Raw genomic sequence first — 19374 nt, 5'->3', positions numbered from 1 at the left:
CACTTCCTCAACACCGCATGGTAAAATCAGTTGATTTGTTCAGTGGCCTTTAGTGCTGCCCTTCTATCACTATATGAAGAATCAAACAGAAAAGGTTTTTTTTTTAGTTCTTCTTTGATTGTCCAACCTCTCAACAAAGTTACATCTCATAGAGTAGACTTGTCACCCAATTATAGGGTCTGTCAACGACTGATTATCATGAAGCATTTCACACACCAATCAAGGCAAGATTTAAAACATTCCCCAAGTTCTGATAGACGGCAATTTAAGCTTCTATAGTTATTAATTGTAGAATATGGACAATATTGTAAGACTGATTACAGACATGATTACAGATAGACAGAAACAGATTGGCATACCCGCTGAAGTTGAAGTGTTGGAAACAGATTTGCAAATCAAGACAGTTATTACTAACGTTTGGCCCTGACATTCTGGGCTTCAACTAACACAATGCAGTAGTGGAACTACGGCTGGGCAATATGGCCAAAAAAAATTAAATCTCAATTTTTCACAATTCAGTCCAGGGTCAGTTCACGATTTTAATACATATTTTGAAACATCATATTTCTTAGAACATCATGTTCAGGACAGTTGAGCGAGAATAATAAATGACCAGCACCACCTGCATCCCACCTGTTATCCGACACAGCTATGGACTGTCAGTACCAGATGCTTCAAATGCTCCAAGTAGAACACAGGCATCCAGTGAAATAATCAGCTTCAGCACAGACGGAGCAGAAAGGTCTTTTCACTAATTCATCTGCTCCTGCCGTTTGTGTTTCTTGACAAAACATCAGCCTGATATCTGCAGGACTGCTGGCTAGCTAGCATTAACTACTCAACAGGCAGGGACAGACTGTAGAATCTGCAGTGTTCGGTCAACTTTCAGCCTTTTAACTCTGACATGACGTCTCGTCAACAAACACAGACCGCGTGGATAAAGACCAGTGTGCGGACACCAGTCCCGTGAACTGTGGCAGGTGTGCATCTAGTCTAACTATTCATGTCACATTTTACAGGACTGTTGTGACTCCAGACAGCTCATGTAGCAGCTATCATCTATGTTACTTTCTGACTAAAAGTAAGTCTTTGTACATGTTGTAAAAACCTTTACGATTTAGACATTTTACATATTGTGCAAAAACAAAAATTGTACTTAATCTGATATATTGCCGAGCCCTGTGTGGAACACTGACTTATTTTGTCAATAATAAATTCTGATAACTTTAAAATATGATACTCAAATAGTACAATATACAGTTCAAAGCTCCATGAGTGGTACTGCCATTCATATGACTAAAACATCTAGAGAGAAATGCTGTGTTATTGTGTGTATGGTAATGTCTGAATATGTGTGACAAGCACTAACCATGTTTGGCACACTCGTGACAGCGGCCCCTTTGAGCTCATTGGGGAAGGGTGGCAGACTGTTGGCGAGGGCAGCCTTGTTCTGGAGCTGCTGCTGACCGGGCGCTGTGGCGCCCTGACCGTAGGACTGGGCTGCAAACGGACCCCCATTGCTGCCCAGGCCCATCTGGAAAGACAGACAGATGACATAGAAGTTAATACAATATTTAGCCGCATTAGCTTCACACACTGACAGAATATCATTATACAGCCTTGAAACCTGTACGGCCTGATTCAGAGTTTGGTCAGAGATTTCACAAGTTTAAAATATTTTAAAAAATTTAAAATTTTACCTAGGGGGGATTATAACTTTGTACTACTACTAGCTAGCTGCCAATATCGGTCTGAAAAGGATGTGCCGCTATTAGCTAGATTGTTTCCATAAACAACAGTAAACAGGCACAGCTAACTATTTCTTGAGATGTGTGGATGTTGGGAGTGTAACATTTACACAAAATTCATAGTTCAGTATGTAACTCAGTTTCATGGTCACGGCTCAGTATAATTTCAGTACAGCAGAAAAAAAAAAAGAAAAGGTAGAAAATAAAACAACATAAAATTTTAGTCTTTTATTTTGAAAAATGTCAACATCCAACTATGGCCCATTGGTCAAAACTATCACTGAAACAGTTTAGTTGTGCTGCAGTGGAAAAGAAAAACAACCTTTCTGTTTCCTGCAGGACACCTGCTGACAGCTGTTTTATGCTGATTTATGGTCTAACTGTATATAAAGTAGTTGAAACTAGCTCCACCTCCAGCAGCTACAACAGTAAAACGCTGCTCTAACACTGATGCTTCAGTATTAATAACGTAATGATGTCATATATAATAATATGTCAGTCAGAGGGACCAAACCACTACTTTTACTGCAATACTTTTTAAATACATTTTTCTCTCTCAGAACTGGTTCTTAAGACGTGCTGTCTGACCAAGTGAAAAGTGAAAAGCTGACCATCACAGAGACGGGAGGGGGACAGGGGGGCATGGCATTGTTTCACTACGGAGATAACATAGCATATTTTAATAATAAAGTGTTGCACTCGGTCAACTGTTATGAGTCTCTAGTTTGTCGTTCTGATGGCAGTGACACCACAGGGTAACCAGGCTACCTTGGGTAAGTCAGCTAGCATACACCCGTGAGCGTGCTACACCAAGGGGTGCGCTGCCAAAACTTTCAGGGTGGAACTCTCGCTCTAGAATTATTGTTTTAGTATTGGATTAGTTGAACTGAGCTAGCTCTGCCTTTAAATAACAACAAGACCAGGTCAAAACCTAGTGTATTGCTGGACCGACCTTGTATGGTCAATGTGTGAAATTGTGGCCAATTTGTTACAGGTATAGTCAGTGGTAGTGTCTATAAAAGTGAATTCCTGGATATTAAATGTTCAGCTGCAATTTTCTGTAGTGGTCCCAGTAATATTAGCGGGTAAAGTGTACTGAAGTGGCAATAGTAGCAATACTTTCCACTCATATCTTGTGATGTTTGATTTGAAAGAGAACTTATTTTAATTGGAACTATTCTAATTACCTGTTAACTCCCTATGCTCTTTCATCTGTTCTTATCTGCAGATGTCTGTGAACTTATGGTCTCATCCATATGTTTATTGGCATGCTAAGCTGACAGCCTGTCAGCTGTGTGACTTAATATCTGCGCCGCGACAACAAACCGACCGACAAACACCATAAACACATCTGACACCTGCCAAGCATGGTGCTGTTCAACCCGGAAACCCCGCAGCTCCACCTTATTTTTATACAGTATATGGGCTGCACACAGCACGCCACGGCTATGCTAACAATGCTATCCATACTAACTAGCTGCTAGCCGCCGTGCAGGCTGGTAAAATGGATCCGTCGCGTCTCTTCGTATCAGTGGGTTGGTGCTCCTGTCAGTGTCAGATGCTTCCATAGGTAAATGTGTGTTTTTCTTATTTATTTCGGGACTGTGCTCACTCTCAGTCCTGAGGAGAATGAGGTGCACTTGGGGCTCCACTGTAAATGCCCCCTAAGGATGTAATAGAAACTGTTTGTGCCGATTCATTTTAAAAGAGCAGCGGCCAATGGGGAACCTCCAACACTGGGCCAGTTGACCAACGGTGTAACTTCATCACTCAGTGAGTCAGTGACGGATGGACATTTGAGGTTATAGGGCTGGTCTGTGGCTGGTCCAGCCAAAAATAAAATAAAATAAAATAAAATAAATAAAACAAAAACAGGACATTTAATTAAGGGATCATCTGGTTATCTACACCAAATATCTATAGTTTCTCAGTTGAATTTCTGGAAAATATACAATCGCAATATATATTAAGTTCAAAATATAATTTTGAATATATCTTGACAATAATAACACATTTTATTCATAGAACATTTTTCAAGATACTCAAAGACGTGACAGAAGAGTTTACCCATGTCGTCCACCCTCAACAAGAACCATGACTGCATAAATAAAGATGTGAGGCACCAGGGGGAATAAATCCCTGTTAGTGCCATGCTTTACACACTGATCAACTCGCTGCTGCTCTCTCATCCAAGGAGCTGCTGGGAGACCCGACCAGACTCCGCCATGCCAGGCCAGGCTGTATCCCCCTCAGGCTGTTGACACCGCTCCAACAGACCAGATAAAAAAAGACCCAGCTGAGACGACCAGACACTGGCAGCCTTTCAACACAGCTGAGCAGGCGGTCACACACTGTCGCACACACACGCACACAAATGAACACCCCCTCCGCTTCACTCTTCCCATTCAGTGCCCCACTCTCTGACACACTCCACACATCGGCAGGCAGGACAGTTGCCAGCTATCATCTCACCGCTCTGCTGCCAGTACAGACTATTCAGCTGAGCTGCTCTCACTCCTTCTTCCTCATTGCACCCGCCCTCTGTCGTTCTAACTGATTAAGTGGTTTACAATACCTGTCTTCCTCTACGTGACTGACAGGGCAAGTAGCCATATAATAAGCCAGAGAAAGAGGGGGAGGGTTCTCGCTCAAACAATTAAAAAAAAAGGAGTGCGGGGGCGGGAGTGAGTGACAGCAGCCTCTCACCAACACAAATACCCAGAAAGAGATTTACAACCTGCGATTAAAGCACAATAGCGGAAACCACACACAAAGACTGGGCCTAGTGGTTTTCTCCTCTAGAGCTGTTAGTGCCATGATAATCACAGGAGACCAGCTGAGCTTACACACACACACACACACACACACACACACAAGGCCTTCCCCATGCTGAGAGTCTCTGCGCTGATATTTTTTACATCAGCTTTTAATCTTTCTTGTGGTTAAAGCATGTGTGTGTAAACTATATTTGAGAATCAATCTCACACACATTCACTATCTCTCAAAGTCTCTTCTCAGCGGCTACTAGTAGCATCTGTCTGTGTGTTGTGGTTACTTACAGCTTCGGTGGCTTAGCTCTGACACGCAGCCAGTAAAATAGATGGCTTCCTACCAACTTCCTGTGAAACCACACTGGTGGCAATCTTACCTTAACAGCCAGTAACACCATGCATACACACATTCTCACATACATGTATAAATTAGTGTCCCAGCACTAATCTTGACACTGACTGAGCAGTTGACAGCAGTGTCAACATCAGCTTCTTGCCAAAAGTTGAAGTAGAGCTTCCAAGTGTGGAGTGCATATTTAATTTCTTAACAATCTGAGTGCTGAAAATGATAGGGGAGCAAGAGAAGACTGAGTAAATCTACAAATGGAGTTTATTGATGAATACACCATATAAATAAAAAGGAGTAATTTGGAGAGTGGGTGGCTTCAAACTAGTTCCTTATCGATGATCTCAAAAGCTTTAGTGTGTTGCTGTAGAGAATGCATTAAGCCGTTTGAAACAATGCATGTGTGGTGTGTTATGGTAGTTAGTGCATCTCCATTCTCATTAAAGAGTAAGCAAAATACACATATATACATACATACATATACAGATACACACACACACACACACACACACATAGTATATTATATATATATATATATATATATATATATATATATATATATATATATATATATATATATATATATAAATATATATATAAACCAAAGAGACGAACCAATGAGGGCAACCAATTATGAGGGGGTTGGAGGCAAAGTTAGCTTGTTAGCCTGGATGCTAGCTGCAGGAGGCTCGTGCGAGGCTCTACGGAGCCCCACGAGCAAGAACTCAGTGTGAGACACTGTGCGTGGGGGGTGGGATCCTCCCGAGCCAACAGACCGAGGAGCCACCAAACATTCAATACACACACATTGAAGTGTAAAACAAGAAGGGTCTGGCCTCATGAAAATAAGGAAAACAAACAAAACAAAAAAAAATGTTAACATCAACAGCAGTTGCTTGCCATCCACTGAGGCTGGCTTGTCTATAGCACGGTATTGCAATATTGCAGCCCTAACTGTCTGCACACTACACAGTTTAGTCTGGAGTTTCTGTGTGGGTACCTGTGTTGTAGCTGGGCAAGTGGCTCAGCCATGAGATGCTCTCCCTGTGTGTGTGTGTGTGTGTGTGTGTGCGTCTTTGTAAAAGTGCCAGTACATAGTCGTAGCGCTGCTGTTAATTGTGGTTAAGTTAACAGCCCTGAATATCTTGTTAAGCACTGAATTCAGCACAGTTATTGGCAGGCCCACGTGTTGTGTTTACTCCAGAAGAGGAATACATCTCGCATTCATGTATGATGTCATCTCTCCGTTACAAGCAGCTATGTGTGAGAGCCACAACCTGGGCTACAGTCAGCCAGTGTTTCACTATAAACAGGGAACTAGGGCTGTAGTCTGCTGGTCGACCGGTCGATTAGTTGTTCAATATGCTCTCGTCCAACTAAATTCTCATTGGTTGAATAATCTCGGTGTTATTTTCATAAGAAGAAAAGTGCTACATCGATAGCTTTGCGGCGGGAGGGACAGACTAACAAATTGCCTGTGAAAACAGGGGTGTATTCAAAACCCCCCTGTTGTTTTCACAAATTTGATATCCAAATGAACATCTATTCATTTGGAAATCGATAACGTTTGTGTGTCTCTGTGCAACAATGTTCCGGTACGTGAGTCAACCTCTGTCGTTGCCTGGGAAACCACTGGCAGCGTGGCTCCGTTAAGGAGTATGTTTACGTAGCGAGCGGGAAAGAGCGAGAGGCAGAGAAGTGATGGTGGATGCGAGCGGGACAGAGGAAAAGGTTAGTAGTAAGTTGTCGGTCTGGCAGTAAATGTACAGTACAGACTACAGTGTGTCAGTTAATAAATGCTAAAAAGTCACGTCTGTTGTTTCCCCAAATGCTGGAAAAGTAAAGGGGGTTAGCACCAAAGTTAGCAAAAATGGGCTAGCTAACTTGAAGACACAAAACAAAGAAATACAGAACAGAGAAATGTGTGGCTGCTGAGTTTACTGTGCACTCTGTCGCGCGCGCGATTAATCGATTAGTTGAAGATTATGTACGATTTTAGTCGACTAAGATTTTCTTTCTAAGATAATCAATCAGATCTGCCATATTTAAAGTTATGTACACCTCAATACATTTATGCCTCAAAATGCACATGCATAGAGACTACACTTAAAGAATGTTGGGAAATAGGGGTGACTCACCTTGCTCATGTTGCCTGCTTGCTGGGCTGCACTGAGGGTGGCGTGAGCGCCCATCTGCTGTCCTCCCTGGGTGAGAGTCTCTGCCAACGCACTCCCTGCTCCTCCTGGTCCTGGTGCTGCTCCCTGCATTGTCGGTCCCTGGTACTGCATGCCTGCCACCCCTGCTCCCCGTCCTCTCCCAGCTCCAGGTCCAAGACCACCATTCATCACTTGCCCAGGTTGGGGCTGCCCTCCCTGGGCCAAGAGCCCAGCATGGCCTTGGCTATTATTCATCATGGCCTGATTGAAGCCTGTTGTGTTCAAGCCCATTGTTGCAGTATTATTGTTGTTGTTCTGCCCTGCTACCCCAGTTGGTGTTCCTGCTTTTTGGGCCTGGGGGGACGGGTGGTTGTTGGGGGAGCCCTGGCCAAGGGGGCTCTTACCCAGTGATGTGCCCAGCTGAGACCCCATACTGCCTGGCTGAGGGCTTGCTGAGTTCAGCCCTGCACCTGCAATACTAGAGGTGCTACCGGCTCGAAGGAGCTCTGAGAGCTGCTTGTGCTTGGCGGCTGCATCTGGGACGACGGTGGCCCCACCACCGCCGCCAAGGCCTGCCGGTGTGCCACCTGGCCCACCAGCTCCAGGTGCTGTTCCACCATTTGAAGGCATCCCGCCCATCAGATTCAGATCTCCTCCATTAGGGATCAACTCATCTGGAAGGTCATTCTCCAAATCATCCCAGGACAGTGAGCCCAGATCTAGAATAGAGGCAAAAGGAGAGAAAAATATGAATTTGAGTTGAATTTTAGAGAAGTTAACAGTGTCAGTGGTGATGCACTGGATTATCTTGACATTGTCTCAAAGTGTTTCAACAAAGCGCAGCAGTCAGTAAGAAACATTCACTCTCCTAGGCCTCATTGCCTTCGTGGTCCTGCACATAAGACTGCAGAAGAACCAATGCCAAATATTGATATTTTCTCCATTTGTCACTGGTATCAAAAACCCTCAATTCCACACAAGACAGAAGGTGTCAAAAAACAAAAAAAAAGATATACTCTTTCTCCTCAGCTAATTCTTTGTCTCAGTAACATTCCCAGTAAGGATACACAGTACATTAGTGGCCAATAAATGAGAAAATTTAATTCATGTTATTCTTCCAATAATAATTTCAGTCACTAATCCGATAATGCAGAAGCTTTTTTACATTGGCTGCAGACTAAGGATGCTGTTCGAAACCCAGATCTGAATGAGATCAGATCAGGTCGTTTCACGGTACTGAAAGAACTCAGAGGAGAGTAGCTGAGCAGGAAACATGATTTTAGTTAAGTTTATGGTAGTCCGTTCAGTCTTGCCTCTGCCTTTTTCTCCTCTTGTCTGTGTCAGTGCCTGCTTTTGCACAAGAGTAGGGCTGGGCTCCACACACACACACACACACACACACACACACACACACACACACACACACACACACACACACAACAGCAGTTAAACTTCAGGCCACGGTGGAGAGAGTCAAACAGACTTGAGGTTATATTTTAACTCAAGTGTACAGCAACAATGCTCGTTGCCGTATAATGGATGAATGATAGCACAGAGACCAGTTTATTGTAAGACCTGCACCCTTTTGAATGTCAACACAATTAGTGATCCATTAATAAGTAAATGCAGTCTTTACTTGATGGTGGATGGTGGAGGCTCTCATTGGTTTTACATTAGAAAAAAAACTTGCCAGTCTCAGTTATCACCACACCAAACAGATCATTATTGGTTATCGTTATTGGCTCTGAAATTCCACATCTGTGCATTTTCAATTCCCAGTTATGGGATAGTAATGAGCCAGCATGCTAACTGGTGATGCACTGCGGCCATGTCCCTGCAGCACAGGACAGAAACAAGACGCAGTGTGATAATAAGAGCGTTGCTACTGGCTGACAAACACAGTGTGACAGGATAGAGAATCCAGCAGCACTTGGAGCTCCTGCTGGGCGGTGGAGGAATATTTGTGTCACACCATCCAGAGGTGTGAGCATAATGCAGAGAGCCTAGGGAGTCATGATTTGTTTGAGATGGAGTGATTAAGACAGCAAGAAGAGATGGGAGGTGTGTGCGCATTAGGTCTGTTGAAATAAAAGATCCAAATTTTTACCAGCACGGACACTACGTCATTGAAATTTACTTTTTATTGTACTGGGGGAACATTTTGCATGGGAAAGACACACAGGCGGGGAATAAAAACACTTTTTGCTTCCAACAAATAAGTCAGCCAACAGTGTCCTTGTGTTTCTGAACTGCCAGCCTTACATAATGTTAGGAGGCTAAAATTATTGTCTTAAAGGCCTTAAACACCAATGGTCCAACCACAGGTGTTTTTGCTTATTTTGCATGAACAGACCCCTTCTCAAGATTGTGTGGATGTATACAAACTGGACAGATTGACATCTCCCCTCTCTCTCCTGTTGTCCTTGTAAAAATTGGACAGACTACACCTTTATCACTCCAGTTGGTGCATTGAGTTTGGTGACCCTCAACTAATTCCCAGTTTAGCTCTGCCTACCTTCAACCTGAGCAGAGGTCTAATCAGTCAGAATAACTGAAAATACCTGTGTAGCTGTGCAAGGCCTTTAATTATCTAACATCCAACTCAGTTCTTCACAAGTGGTGAATGGATTTGATAACCTTGGATGAAATTATTTTACCACAGCAACACAGTTGCACTGGCGTGAGTAGCTGGCTGGCGACACCACGGCTATGAGTGGTAGTGAGAGCTGAGGAATGTCACTTCATCTAAACCATACCCTTATAAAATTAAGCTTATCAGTTATCCACATACGATCATCAGGGCCCTAGTCTTACACTACATGATGGGAGAGGACGGACCAGAGCAGACAGAGTGAAGCAGTCCTCCTCCCATCTGCTGCTGCTGGATGTCTTCATTGAGATTCAGTCAGGATCCAGCCTTTAATGAGAGCACTTGGCCTACGCACTTCCCTGAGTAAACACAGCCTTCCAGATCTGCTGTGCTAGCCCGCTGTTGGTCCCTGGCATCAGGCAAGCAGGTGCTCCATGTGGAGAAAGCTTGTTTAAGGCTGACGGGACCATCCGTCTTTGCCTCACTCGCAGCCCCTCCTCTCAAACCAGCAGCCACATGGATGCTCTCAGAGCAGCATTCAATTCCACCGCATGTGCTCAGGCCTGGCCCTGCATTAATTTCTGAACGGGGACACACACACACTGTGCGACCTTGCCCCCAGGCTCCTTGGCTGGGGACCAAAAATGCAAAGCAATGTTTTGGTTAGGTAGCACCACATGCAGTCAGGGGAGCCCCTACCATGGATGGAGGGGGAGGGGACGCAGAAATGGAGTACTTCTCATCTCTTGCTGGGGCCTTCTTTCTATACTTTCCCTGCTTCCATTTATTTCCTAATTATCCTTCCCTCCTATGCTCTTTTACCCGTTTTCTCTCCTTCCTTAAACTTCCTACTTGCCACACAGCTCTCTGCTTTTCCTGTTATATCCCCTGTGGCTCCCGTCTGGGAATTGGTGGCTATAAATACCCACAAAAGCAGCCCCAGCAGTGGTCCAGTCTGGGGTTGTCTGTCATCTTCCCCAAGGGCCGAGTGTCTGGCCTTAGAGGGACAGGTGCAGTATGGTGCTGCCTGGCATTTCACTTGCTGTTCAGTATCACAGCAGGGAGAGCAAGAAAGCCATTTGGTGCTGCCAACGGAAATTTAAATAAATTTAACAAATTATGGAGGCTTACACAGAATTAGTGGTATAATGGTACGTGTATTTGTCCCGAACTGTCATGGTACTGACGTTACTGTTCGGTGCATACAGTCATATGAAGAAGACGCTCTGTGACCCAAACAACTGCTGTCAAAATAGTTTCATAATCCACATAGTCTGATGTGCAGAACATTGATTCTAGAGCGCGAGTTCCATCCAAATGTTCTGGCAGTGCACCACCTAGCTATTAGCAAGCTCATGGGTGTATGCCAGGCGGCATATTCCGGGGCGGAAAAATTAAGCCAAACACTGCAGTTCCTCGAATGGCCACTTGAGGCTGACACCAAAAGTGAGTCAATCCCAAGCGAGTAGCGCCAGGTCTGAAAAGTGTTGTCAATGCAGAAGTGCCTTAAATCTGCATTCTGGATTTTCTCACTTGATTTTTACCTCGGTGAGTTTATGGACTCAATCGCTAGTTTCAATTATTCAATACAGCATGACATTCATTTTGTAAATTATGGCCCCATTTAAAGTAAAATACATGAACATGTTTGCAGCTTGGTACAAAAAAAACTGTTAACTGTAGCATTTTGGTCACCTAAAAGAGTCTTGTTCAGTGTTTGGTTGTACGAAAAAGCCTCTAAGGAGTGGAATGTAATTTTTTTTCCCGGTGAGTACATTTTGTTTTAATGGGTTTAAGTCTGTTTTCTGCTAGTTAAAATTAGCATTAGCATTATCACAGTTAATCACAGACTGTAAATGCACCATGCTAACCAACCTAGCAGCTAGCGTTAGGGTCAGCTCCACCCTCTCGTCCAAATATGGTCACTTCTGGCTCCAAAAATCCAAGATGGAGACAGTCAAAATGCAGATTTGAGGCTTCAAAACAGGAGTCCACAAACCAATGGGTGACGTCACGACGGCTAAGTCCATTATTTATTATTGTTTACAGTCTATGGTGTGTGCTAGCTGGCTTAGCCAAGGTAGCCTGGTTACCCTGTAACGTTGCTGTCGTCAGAATGAAAAACTAGAGGCCCATAACACTAACCGAGTGCAACACTATTATTAAAATATGCTCCATTATCTTCCTTGTGAAACAATACCGCGTCTCCCCGTCCCACAGGGCTTTGAGTGAAGCCATTCAGAACAACTATAAAAACATTTGATTTCTGACGTGGTCAGACAGCACGTCTTAAAAACCAGTTCTGAGAGAGAAAAATGTATTTAAAAAGTATTGCAGTAAAAGTAGTGGTTTGGTCCCTCTGACTGATATATTATTATATATGACATCATTAGATTATTAATATTGAAGCATCAGTGCGTAAGCAGCATTTTACTGTTGTAGCTGCTGGAAGTGGAGTTAGTTTCAACTACTTTATATATAGTTGAACAATAAATCAGCATAAAACAGCTGTCAGCAGGTGTCCTAACTCCTTGTAAAAAACAAAAAGGTTGTTTTCTTTTCCACTGCAGCACAACTGAAATGTTTCAGTAATAGTTTTGACAAATATTGGCAAAATTATTAGACGGGCTACTTTGGAAAACATTTGTGGCAGCAACTTGACGATCGCACAGGAAGTATTAAAAAGTCCACTGACAGTGCTGCATTTTCCATATAGGCCACGTTTATGGACTCAATGAATGAATGATCTTTATTTACATTACATTTTTTATGGCAGAGCCATCTTTAAGATGCATTTCAAACACATACTAAAACAGGCAATGTTGTCAAAGTAACAGGTCAGTATGGTATGTCATGAGAAAAATGTTGGCTATGCCTCAACCTCATACTGTAATTTTATGGTTTAAAATGTCCTAGAACGCTTTTATATTTTTTGCCATTGACCAATTATGCAAACTAATGTCAGATGCCCCAAATCATGTTTTAAAAATAAAATATGATATAATGGAATTTCCTGCAGTAATATATGGTCAAATACATATGTTCTCAATGCGTTTAGTCACACTCGATGGAAAAACGTACTTGGGCATGAGGTACTGAATTAGCTCTTTCAATCCCTTGCCGTCTACCACACATATTGGCAGCATATCGGTCTCAATCATTCGGCACACCAACTGGGTTATGGCCTAATAACAAAGTAACACTTACGTTGTTATTACAGATAGACTATAAGATTAGAATGCTAGGCTAACAGTCCGTCAGCTGTTTGACTTTATATCCACACCTTGAAGTCTTTCTGAGAACACAAACACCATAAACACACCAGTCTCCTGCCGAGGACAGTGCTATAAAACCGGAGACACCTCAGCTACACTTTAGTTTTATAGTCTATGGGCTACACACAGTACAGCACAGCTATGCTAACAATACCAGCCATGCTAACTAGCTGCTAGCCGCCGTGAGGGTTGGTGAAATGGATCCGTCACATCTCTTTGTATCTGCGGGCTGGTGCTCCATGTGACGCTTCAGTTAGTAAACGTGTGTTTTAAAACTTGTTTCGGGGCTGCACTCACTCTCTGTCCCACAAGATACCAAAATTTGGCACTGGCGATTTAACGTAAAGAACATGAAGTAACGAGTTCAGTACCAAACCTTGGTACGCAAATTAATAAATAGGCCGACATGCGTAACTGGTCAAAAATATTCTCAGTGGTTAACAGTTAACATCCCTAGTGTATAACAAAGTCAATGTTCATTCTTAAACCATACCTGCTTACTGCTCATAGGTGTGGAGTATATCAACAGAGAAGACAAGGGGGAGGAAAGATGCCACCCATAAGGAAGCTAGAGTGTAGAAGACATCAACAGACTGATGGGCTTCTTAAAGAAGAAAACTGTTGGTCACAGATCATCAGTATATTAGAATGAATACACTATTGTGTTGCAAGCACCAAGGAGCAGCTCAGCAGGGCACTTTGTGAGCTGAGCATGGACTCGTGAAGTGAAGATGAAAACAGAAAAGATGAAGACGACTACAAGTTGAGTTGATTCAGTAGATTCACGTGATTTGAGTCAAGTCATTCACATGTTTTGTTATTTTAGAGTTACTTTTGACATAGGTTTACTTTATAAATAATTTAATTTAAAACCAATACATAGGCTAGGTAAAACATATGATTAAAAACATGTTCTCCCTTAAAATAACCTTGTTTATTTTCGTTGAATAAGTGCATTTATGTTTATGTTTCTAGTAAAACAATACATTTACCATCATTGTGGCATGTCTTAATGAACTTCACAGTGACGGTGTCAATAATAAAAAAAATAATAACGTCTAAGGATTCTTAATTACAAGAGTTCTGTTCAGTCAGAATAGGTGTCGTTTTAAATATTAATAGCCATTTATAGACTGTGTGGGCTAAAACACACAAGAAGCCTAATTCTCCTTTACAACAATTCACTACATTTTTAAAGTCAGGTAGGCAAACTCATTCAAATATGCAATAAATAATATCAGTGTGCATGATGAAACAGTGGCATAAGCATGGACCTGAATAGCTGACTACTCCACCCACTGGCTGGCCACTCTACCAGGCTGGTAAGCCCTGTGAACACAGACTTACAAAGAACAAGGCCCTCGACTCAAATGTCAATATTACAGACCAGATGAAACACGATTTGAGAGCATCTAAATTCCGTATCTTGAAATATTCCCAAGTGAATCAGGATAGACACATGGGACATACCACTGGGAGGACTTTGATTTGAACGTTGCAAAGTGGGCGTGGCATAATGAATCTTAGCTCTGTGCTGCTAAAAGTTAAAGATTGATTCATGGGTGGATATTATGATGTTATTGGTTGACATTGGTTGGTTCAAACACATAAGCACACATCATATTTTGTTTTATGATTTTGATGTAAGAATACAAAGAAACTGATTGTTTTGTATTTCTATGACATTTATTGTTACAATAGATATGACCGGAGATGTGATCTTAAAGGGTTAGAAAAGGCATTTTTCATTTCATCCCTACTTTCACTGCCTAATCATTTTCAACCTTCTGGTTTAAGCATCTTACATTAATCAGCCTTCATCAGGTCATGCAAGACTAAACAGATAAATGCGTCAGCCACTCAGCATGCAAACCGCAACAGCTTTATTTGCATTGCAGTTAACAAACCAAGTCTTGCCATGTCAGTTCAAATAATCATATAAAATTACTCATCATCAGCTGATTAATACCTTAATGACAATTATGAATTAAATGATATTCTGTAAGGTCTGCTAACAAATCAGTGACTTGACCTGAAAGGACACTTAAAATTAGGGCTACCCCCTGACAGTCGACCAAACCGTTCATTGATGACAAGAGTCTTAGTCAACCAAGTTTTTATTAGTCTGTTAGTCGCGGGGGGAAAAACTCTCCAACTTTATTCAGGAGCTGCGACTTGTCGTAAACTAAACTAGGTCAAAACCTAATATATGACTGGACCATGTATAAAATGCTAGAGGGCTTTTAATTTGAAACAACGGATACAGGAAGTGGTGACGCCCAGCCAAGACGAGTGATGATGTAACATCACTTAGCCGATCAATGGCGTAACTTCATCACTCAGTCAGTGACTCTCTCGGTCAGTCAGTCAGTCAGTCAGGGATAGACATTCGTGTTTATAGAGCTGCTCCCTGTAGTCCAGCCAAAAAGTTATTAAACTATGTCGGGCAGGAAATCATCCAAAGTGTGGGATCATTTCTAGTGTGTAAAGAACGACCCCTGGAGCCCTCAATCACTGCTACTTCCTGTAGAGGATTAAATCAATGAAGCGTAATGTCTTCAGCTCCCGAGTTTTGCCATTTTTATCGGTTTCATTTTTTCCCCTCAAATTCCTATTTTCCCGTCACTCTCTTGCACTTCTGCCACAATCTTCTGTTTTCAACTTTTTTGTCTTGACAACTGATCAACAAATTTACCTCGTGAACTTCTTGAGACTCTAATTTTATGTCCATTCTTGCTTCTCATCCTCTCCAGACTATACACCTCACATAACCACTAACCGCTCAGCAACTACTAAGTCAACATTTGTTATAAATGAAAGGCCATTTCTCGCAGTACAAACATGAGGATGTCCAATCAGATGCAGATGCCGGAGATTTAATTGATTATACATTGCTTGATTTTAAGTGGGCCTAAAGCAGTGCTGTGTTTTCTTGCCAAGTGCTTTAGGACAAATCTGAATTACTAAATGATGTATGGTAGTTTTCGTATATTAACAAAATTTGTGGTGAAAAATATTTGGAAAAGGTACCTTTTATCATGTTTGCAAAAACAAGAAAGCTGAACTGAACTTTGTCTACAAACACTAAAATGCACTGTTCTCAGCAATCTTCTTTGCCTCTTTCCTCTTATCCACTATGTTACACACAGATGCAAGCAGCGTGGAATCAGCAAAAATGGCTGTACTGGCTAATGGAAACAGAGTGTATTATAACAAGGGGAAACAAGCTTAAATACAAGCTCAGATACTTGCGACGAACAGCATTACAAAAAAAGAAGAAAAAAAAAGAAAAAAAAAAACATCAATCAGTCCACGCTGCAAACTAAGTCAGCTAAAAAAAAAAAAAAAAGAACAGGATGACGTTGTTACAAACACTTTACATGGGAGGGGTAGGCGGTAGTGACACACCAACACCCTCCATCCCCCCTCGTCTGCTCTGCTGCTCACTCTTCATTTTTCTCAGGGTTTTTCTGGTTGCTTGCAGGCACAAGCATAAATGGCTCCATTAGCGGCTGCGTCATGAGCCTACTGTCTGCCTGCTAGACATTAAAGGGTGCCACTTACACCGTAGTAAGTAAATATTTGGGTGTTTGGGGTGAAGGAGTTCACTGACTTGGCCATGACTGAGCTGAACTACTAGATCTCAGTAAGATATGTATCAAAATTCACCGATTACGTTTTAGCGTTCGTGACTTTGATGAACACTGAGAGAAACATAAGAGTATGCTGAGACTCTTCCCACACATACACACCCTTCCTTTGCCAGAGAAAAGTGGTATATTAGCTTAAGACCATCAGCAGCTATTTACAGACTATGATTAAAATGCAATCAATCAAAGTACAGCAACTCTGGACGTGCAGTAGCAGCCGCTATCCCAAGTTGAAATATGTCACTACGATGGCATAACATCTTAATAAAACCTATGCACACAGCCAATGGGTTTTTTTTTATGAACAGAGGGGAAAGGGGAGTCGAGGGACCCTGCAGGGTGACAGATGGCTTGAATAGAGAGACAGGGGGCACGTGTTTGCTCTCTGCCACGACAATAAAAAGGAACCTCCCCAAACGCACACAAAACTTGACTGCATAAAAACATCACAAGTGCACAGACACCGCATGTATAGGTTTTCTCACACACATAATTAGGTAAACATTCCCCATAAACATGTGCTACCCTACACCCCATGTGCAATTCAAGCCTCAAGGCTCTACTGCAAAAGACAAAGGCCAAATGTCAGGACAGAGGGGCGCTGCTCACAAAGCGAGTCAACCCTTCATCCGCTGTAATTTACAGCTGATGATAGTGTTGCCCAGTACAGTCCCACAGGGTCCGTTAGGTCCCAATTGTAACTGGCGAAAACTATAAAGAGAAGGCGGGGAAGGTTTAATGATTGATCACTGCAGACATGTTGTGCCTCTGCCATGTGTGATGGGCGTTGTAATTCATTGGTGTTGTGACTGCTGTTTTTGTTGAGGGCTGTCCAACAATTCTTTTTCTTGCAGAAAAAAAAATCACTCAATGAAGAGCACGTGCCAGATGATAGACAGGATTAATACTCTTGAGAGAGTAACTTACTTAGCTACAAGAACAAACATTAAACCAGCAGATCAAAAACGCTCTTGGGTTCCAGAGTTAACCAGTTGCACTGATCCAACTTTTTCTCTCCCGATATTGACTCAGATACCTCAACTCACCGGGTACCAATTAGATACCAGTGTTCAGTGAATTTAAAAATCTGTATACTTAACTGCGTGGAAGTAATCAGAATCATTTATATGAAAAGCAGCATGAGGCCAGGGATTGCTGTCACACTAAAAAAGTGAATGAATGTAACCTATAACAGAAACACTGATGCATTGTATTCACTGTGGATTGATCACACCCTAGCTGATATCAGTCAATGTGCTCAATAAGGTCAGTATCTGCAGCGATACTGATCCGCTGCATTAACTGATTTATGGCCACTCAGTGGCAGAACCTTTTCAAACCAAGTTGACAGATACACATCCATTACATAATACTGGCTTATAAAGTTGTTATGGCTCATGGTAACTTTGTCAGTATGACGTTTGGTGCTGGGTAAAAACTGAGACCAGTTCACACTCAACCATACAGTATATGTGCAGGCAGTAAAACTGAAACAATTAGCTAAAAGCGGCTGAAAATCCCAGCAGAGCTGCAGAGTTGAGTGTTAACTCTCTGTCATTGCATTCAAATTCAATATCAATAACATTGATGCAGGTTTGATAAAGTGTTGTATTATGGATTGCTCAGACCTTAATTATGCAAGGCTTTGTCTGCTGGAGTAAATCAGTCTAGTAAGCGCAGATCAGCTCATAGGGGTTGTCTGCTGGCTAATGTTACATGTTTATTTACCACTGAAGAAATAAATTCCTAATGACTTCTGTTCCTCAGAAATGCATCAGAGAATCATCTGACCAAGACCAAAAAATGCAGTATCACAGAGTATCATGTCAAAAAATGACAGCCTAAAAGATAAGCTAGAGAAGGGATAAGAGAGAGGGTTGAGGGATGGGGATTCCCAAACAACTCTGACAGGAAAGACTGTGCAGTTTGTGGTGTTTACTTTCAACACCAGAAACTAACTCAAACAGCATTATCGTTGGCTTATATATTGGACATTTCGTTTGTACAGATTTACCCTTTTCTTATACAAATGCGCAATACAAGTAACAAGTGTTACATACCTTGTTGTATTCCTAATCTTTGTCTTATAATTTGGCTCATCCTTTATTGGGGCTGAGGCAGTAAGTCATAATTCCTATATTTCCTTTCAAACACGCACATGTGCAAGTTGAGATACCACAGAGGCATTCACAAACCCCAATTAATGTTAGAGAGCATGCATGATGACTTCTGCCATGTACTGCTACATATTTCATGTCAAGAGCGTCCATGGAGGGAAACGTCAAAGAAAAACCTTGGCATAAAATATAACGTAATCAGCAAATAGAATATTTACTGTGTAATCAATGGCAGTCCAGTCCCATCCAGCTTGGTCATGGGTTCATATGCTTTCTTAGGGGTGCTGTGGCCAAGCAAAGATGTTTTTTTTTTCTCTGTTAATTCCTGTTTTTTAGAAATTGGTAACTGAATGGGGCATCAGTATCAACACTGCTTATTAGTAACCGTTTTATTCCCTGGCCAGCAACTACCGCCTGACCCCACTCACTACCTGAACACATATTGCAATAAATTGGATGTAATCGCTCTTCAAATGAATGAAAATGCTTTACTACGACCAGCCTGGCAATTTGATTGGATGTGTTACATTTCTGATGCATATGATGAGTTGAAGGGACATCTGATTTTAGAATAGGTGCATTTTTTTGGAGCAGACTCTGCATCATTTGATTATGGAAGATCAGTTTCATTGTGTTTCTCATTATACCATCTTTACCTGCTGTTACTCCTGAGCCTGTCCAACGTTGTGAACAATTATCTTAAACAACACAGCCTCCTACA

General features: G+C 42.1%; 1 protein-coding gene across 5 annotated transcripts in view; it reads right to left on the bottom strand.

Annotated features, from left to right (window-relative positions):
* The window catches only part of crebbpa (CREB binding protein a), a 45298-nt gene that overhangs the window by 24336 nt on the left and 1588 nt on the right, over positions 1–19374 (bottom strand). For all 5 annotated transcript variants that reach the window (XM_042390724.1, XM_042390728.1, XM_042390735.1 and 2 more), the window contains exons 2-3: positions 7004–7740; positions 1370–1534 (exon numbers count right to left, since the gene is read on the bottom strand). In XM_042390724.1, the coding sequence (XP_042246658.1) occupies positions 1370–1534; positions 7004–7740 (902 nt within the window). The remainder of the gene's footprint in view (positions 1–1369; positions 1535–7003; positions 7741–19374) is intronic.

The sequence above is a fragment of the Thunnus maccoyii genome, chromosome 2 (genome assembly GCF_910596095.1).
Source record: "Thunnus maccoyii chromosome 2, fThuMac1.1, whole genome shotgun sequence".
NCBI classification, from domain to species: Eukaryota; Metazoa; Chordata; class Actinopteri; order Scombriformes; family Scombridae; genus Thunnus; species Thunnus maccoyii.
The sequence above is the reverse complement of the archived record's forward strand: the minus strand, read 5'-3'. Positions and strand labels throughout refer to the sequence as shown.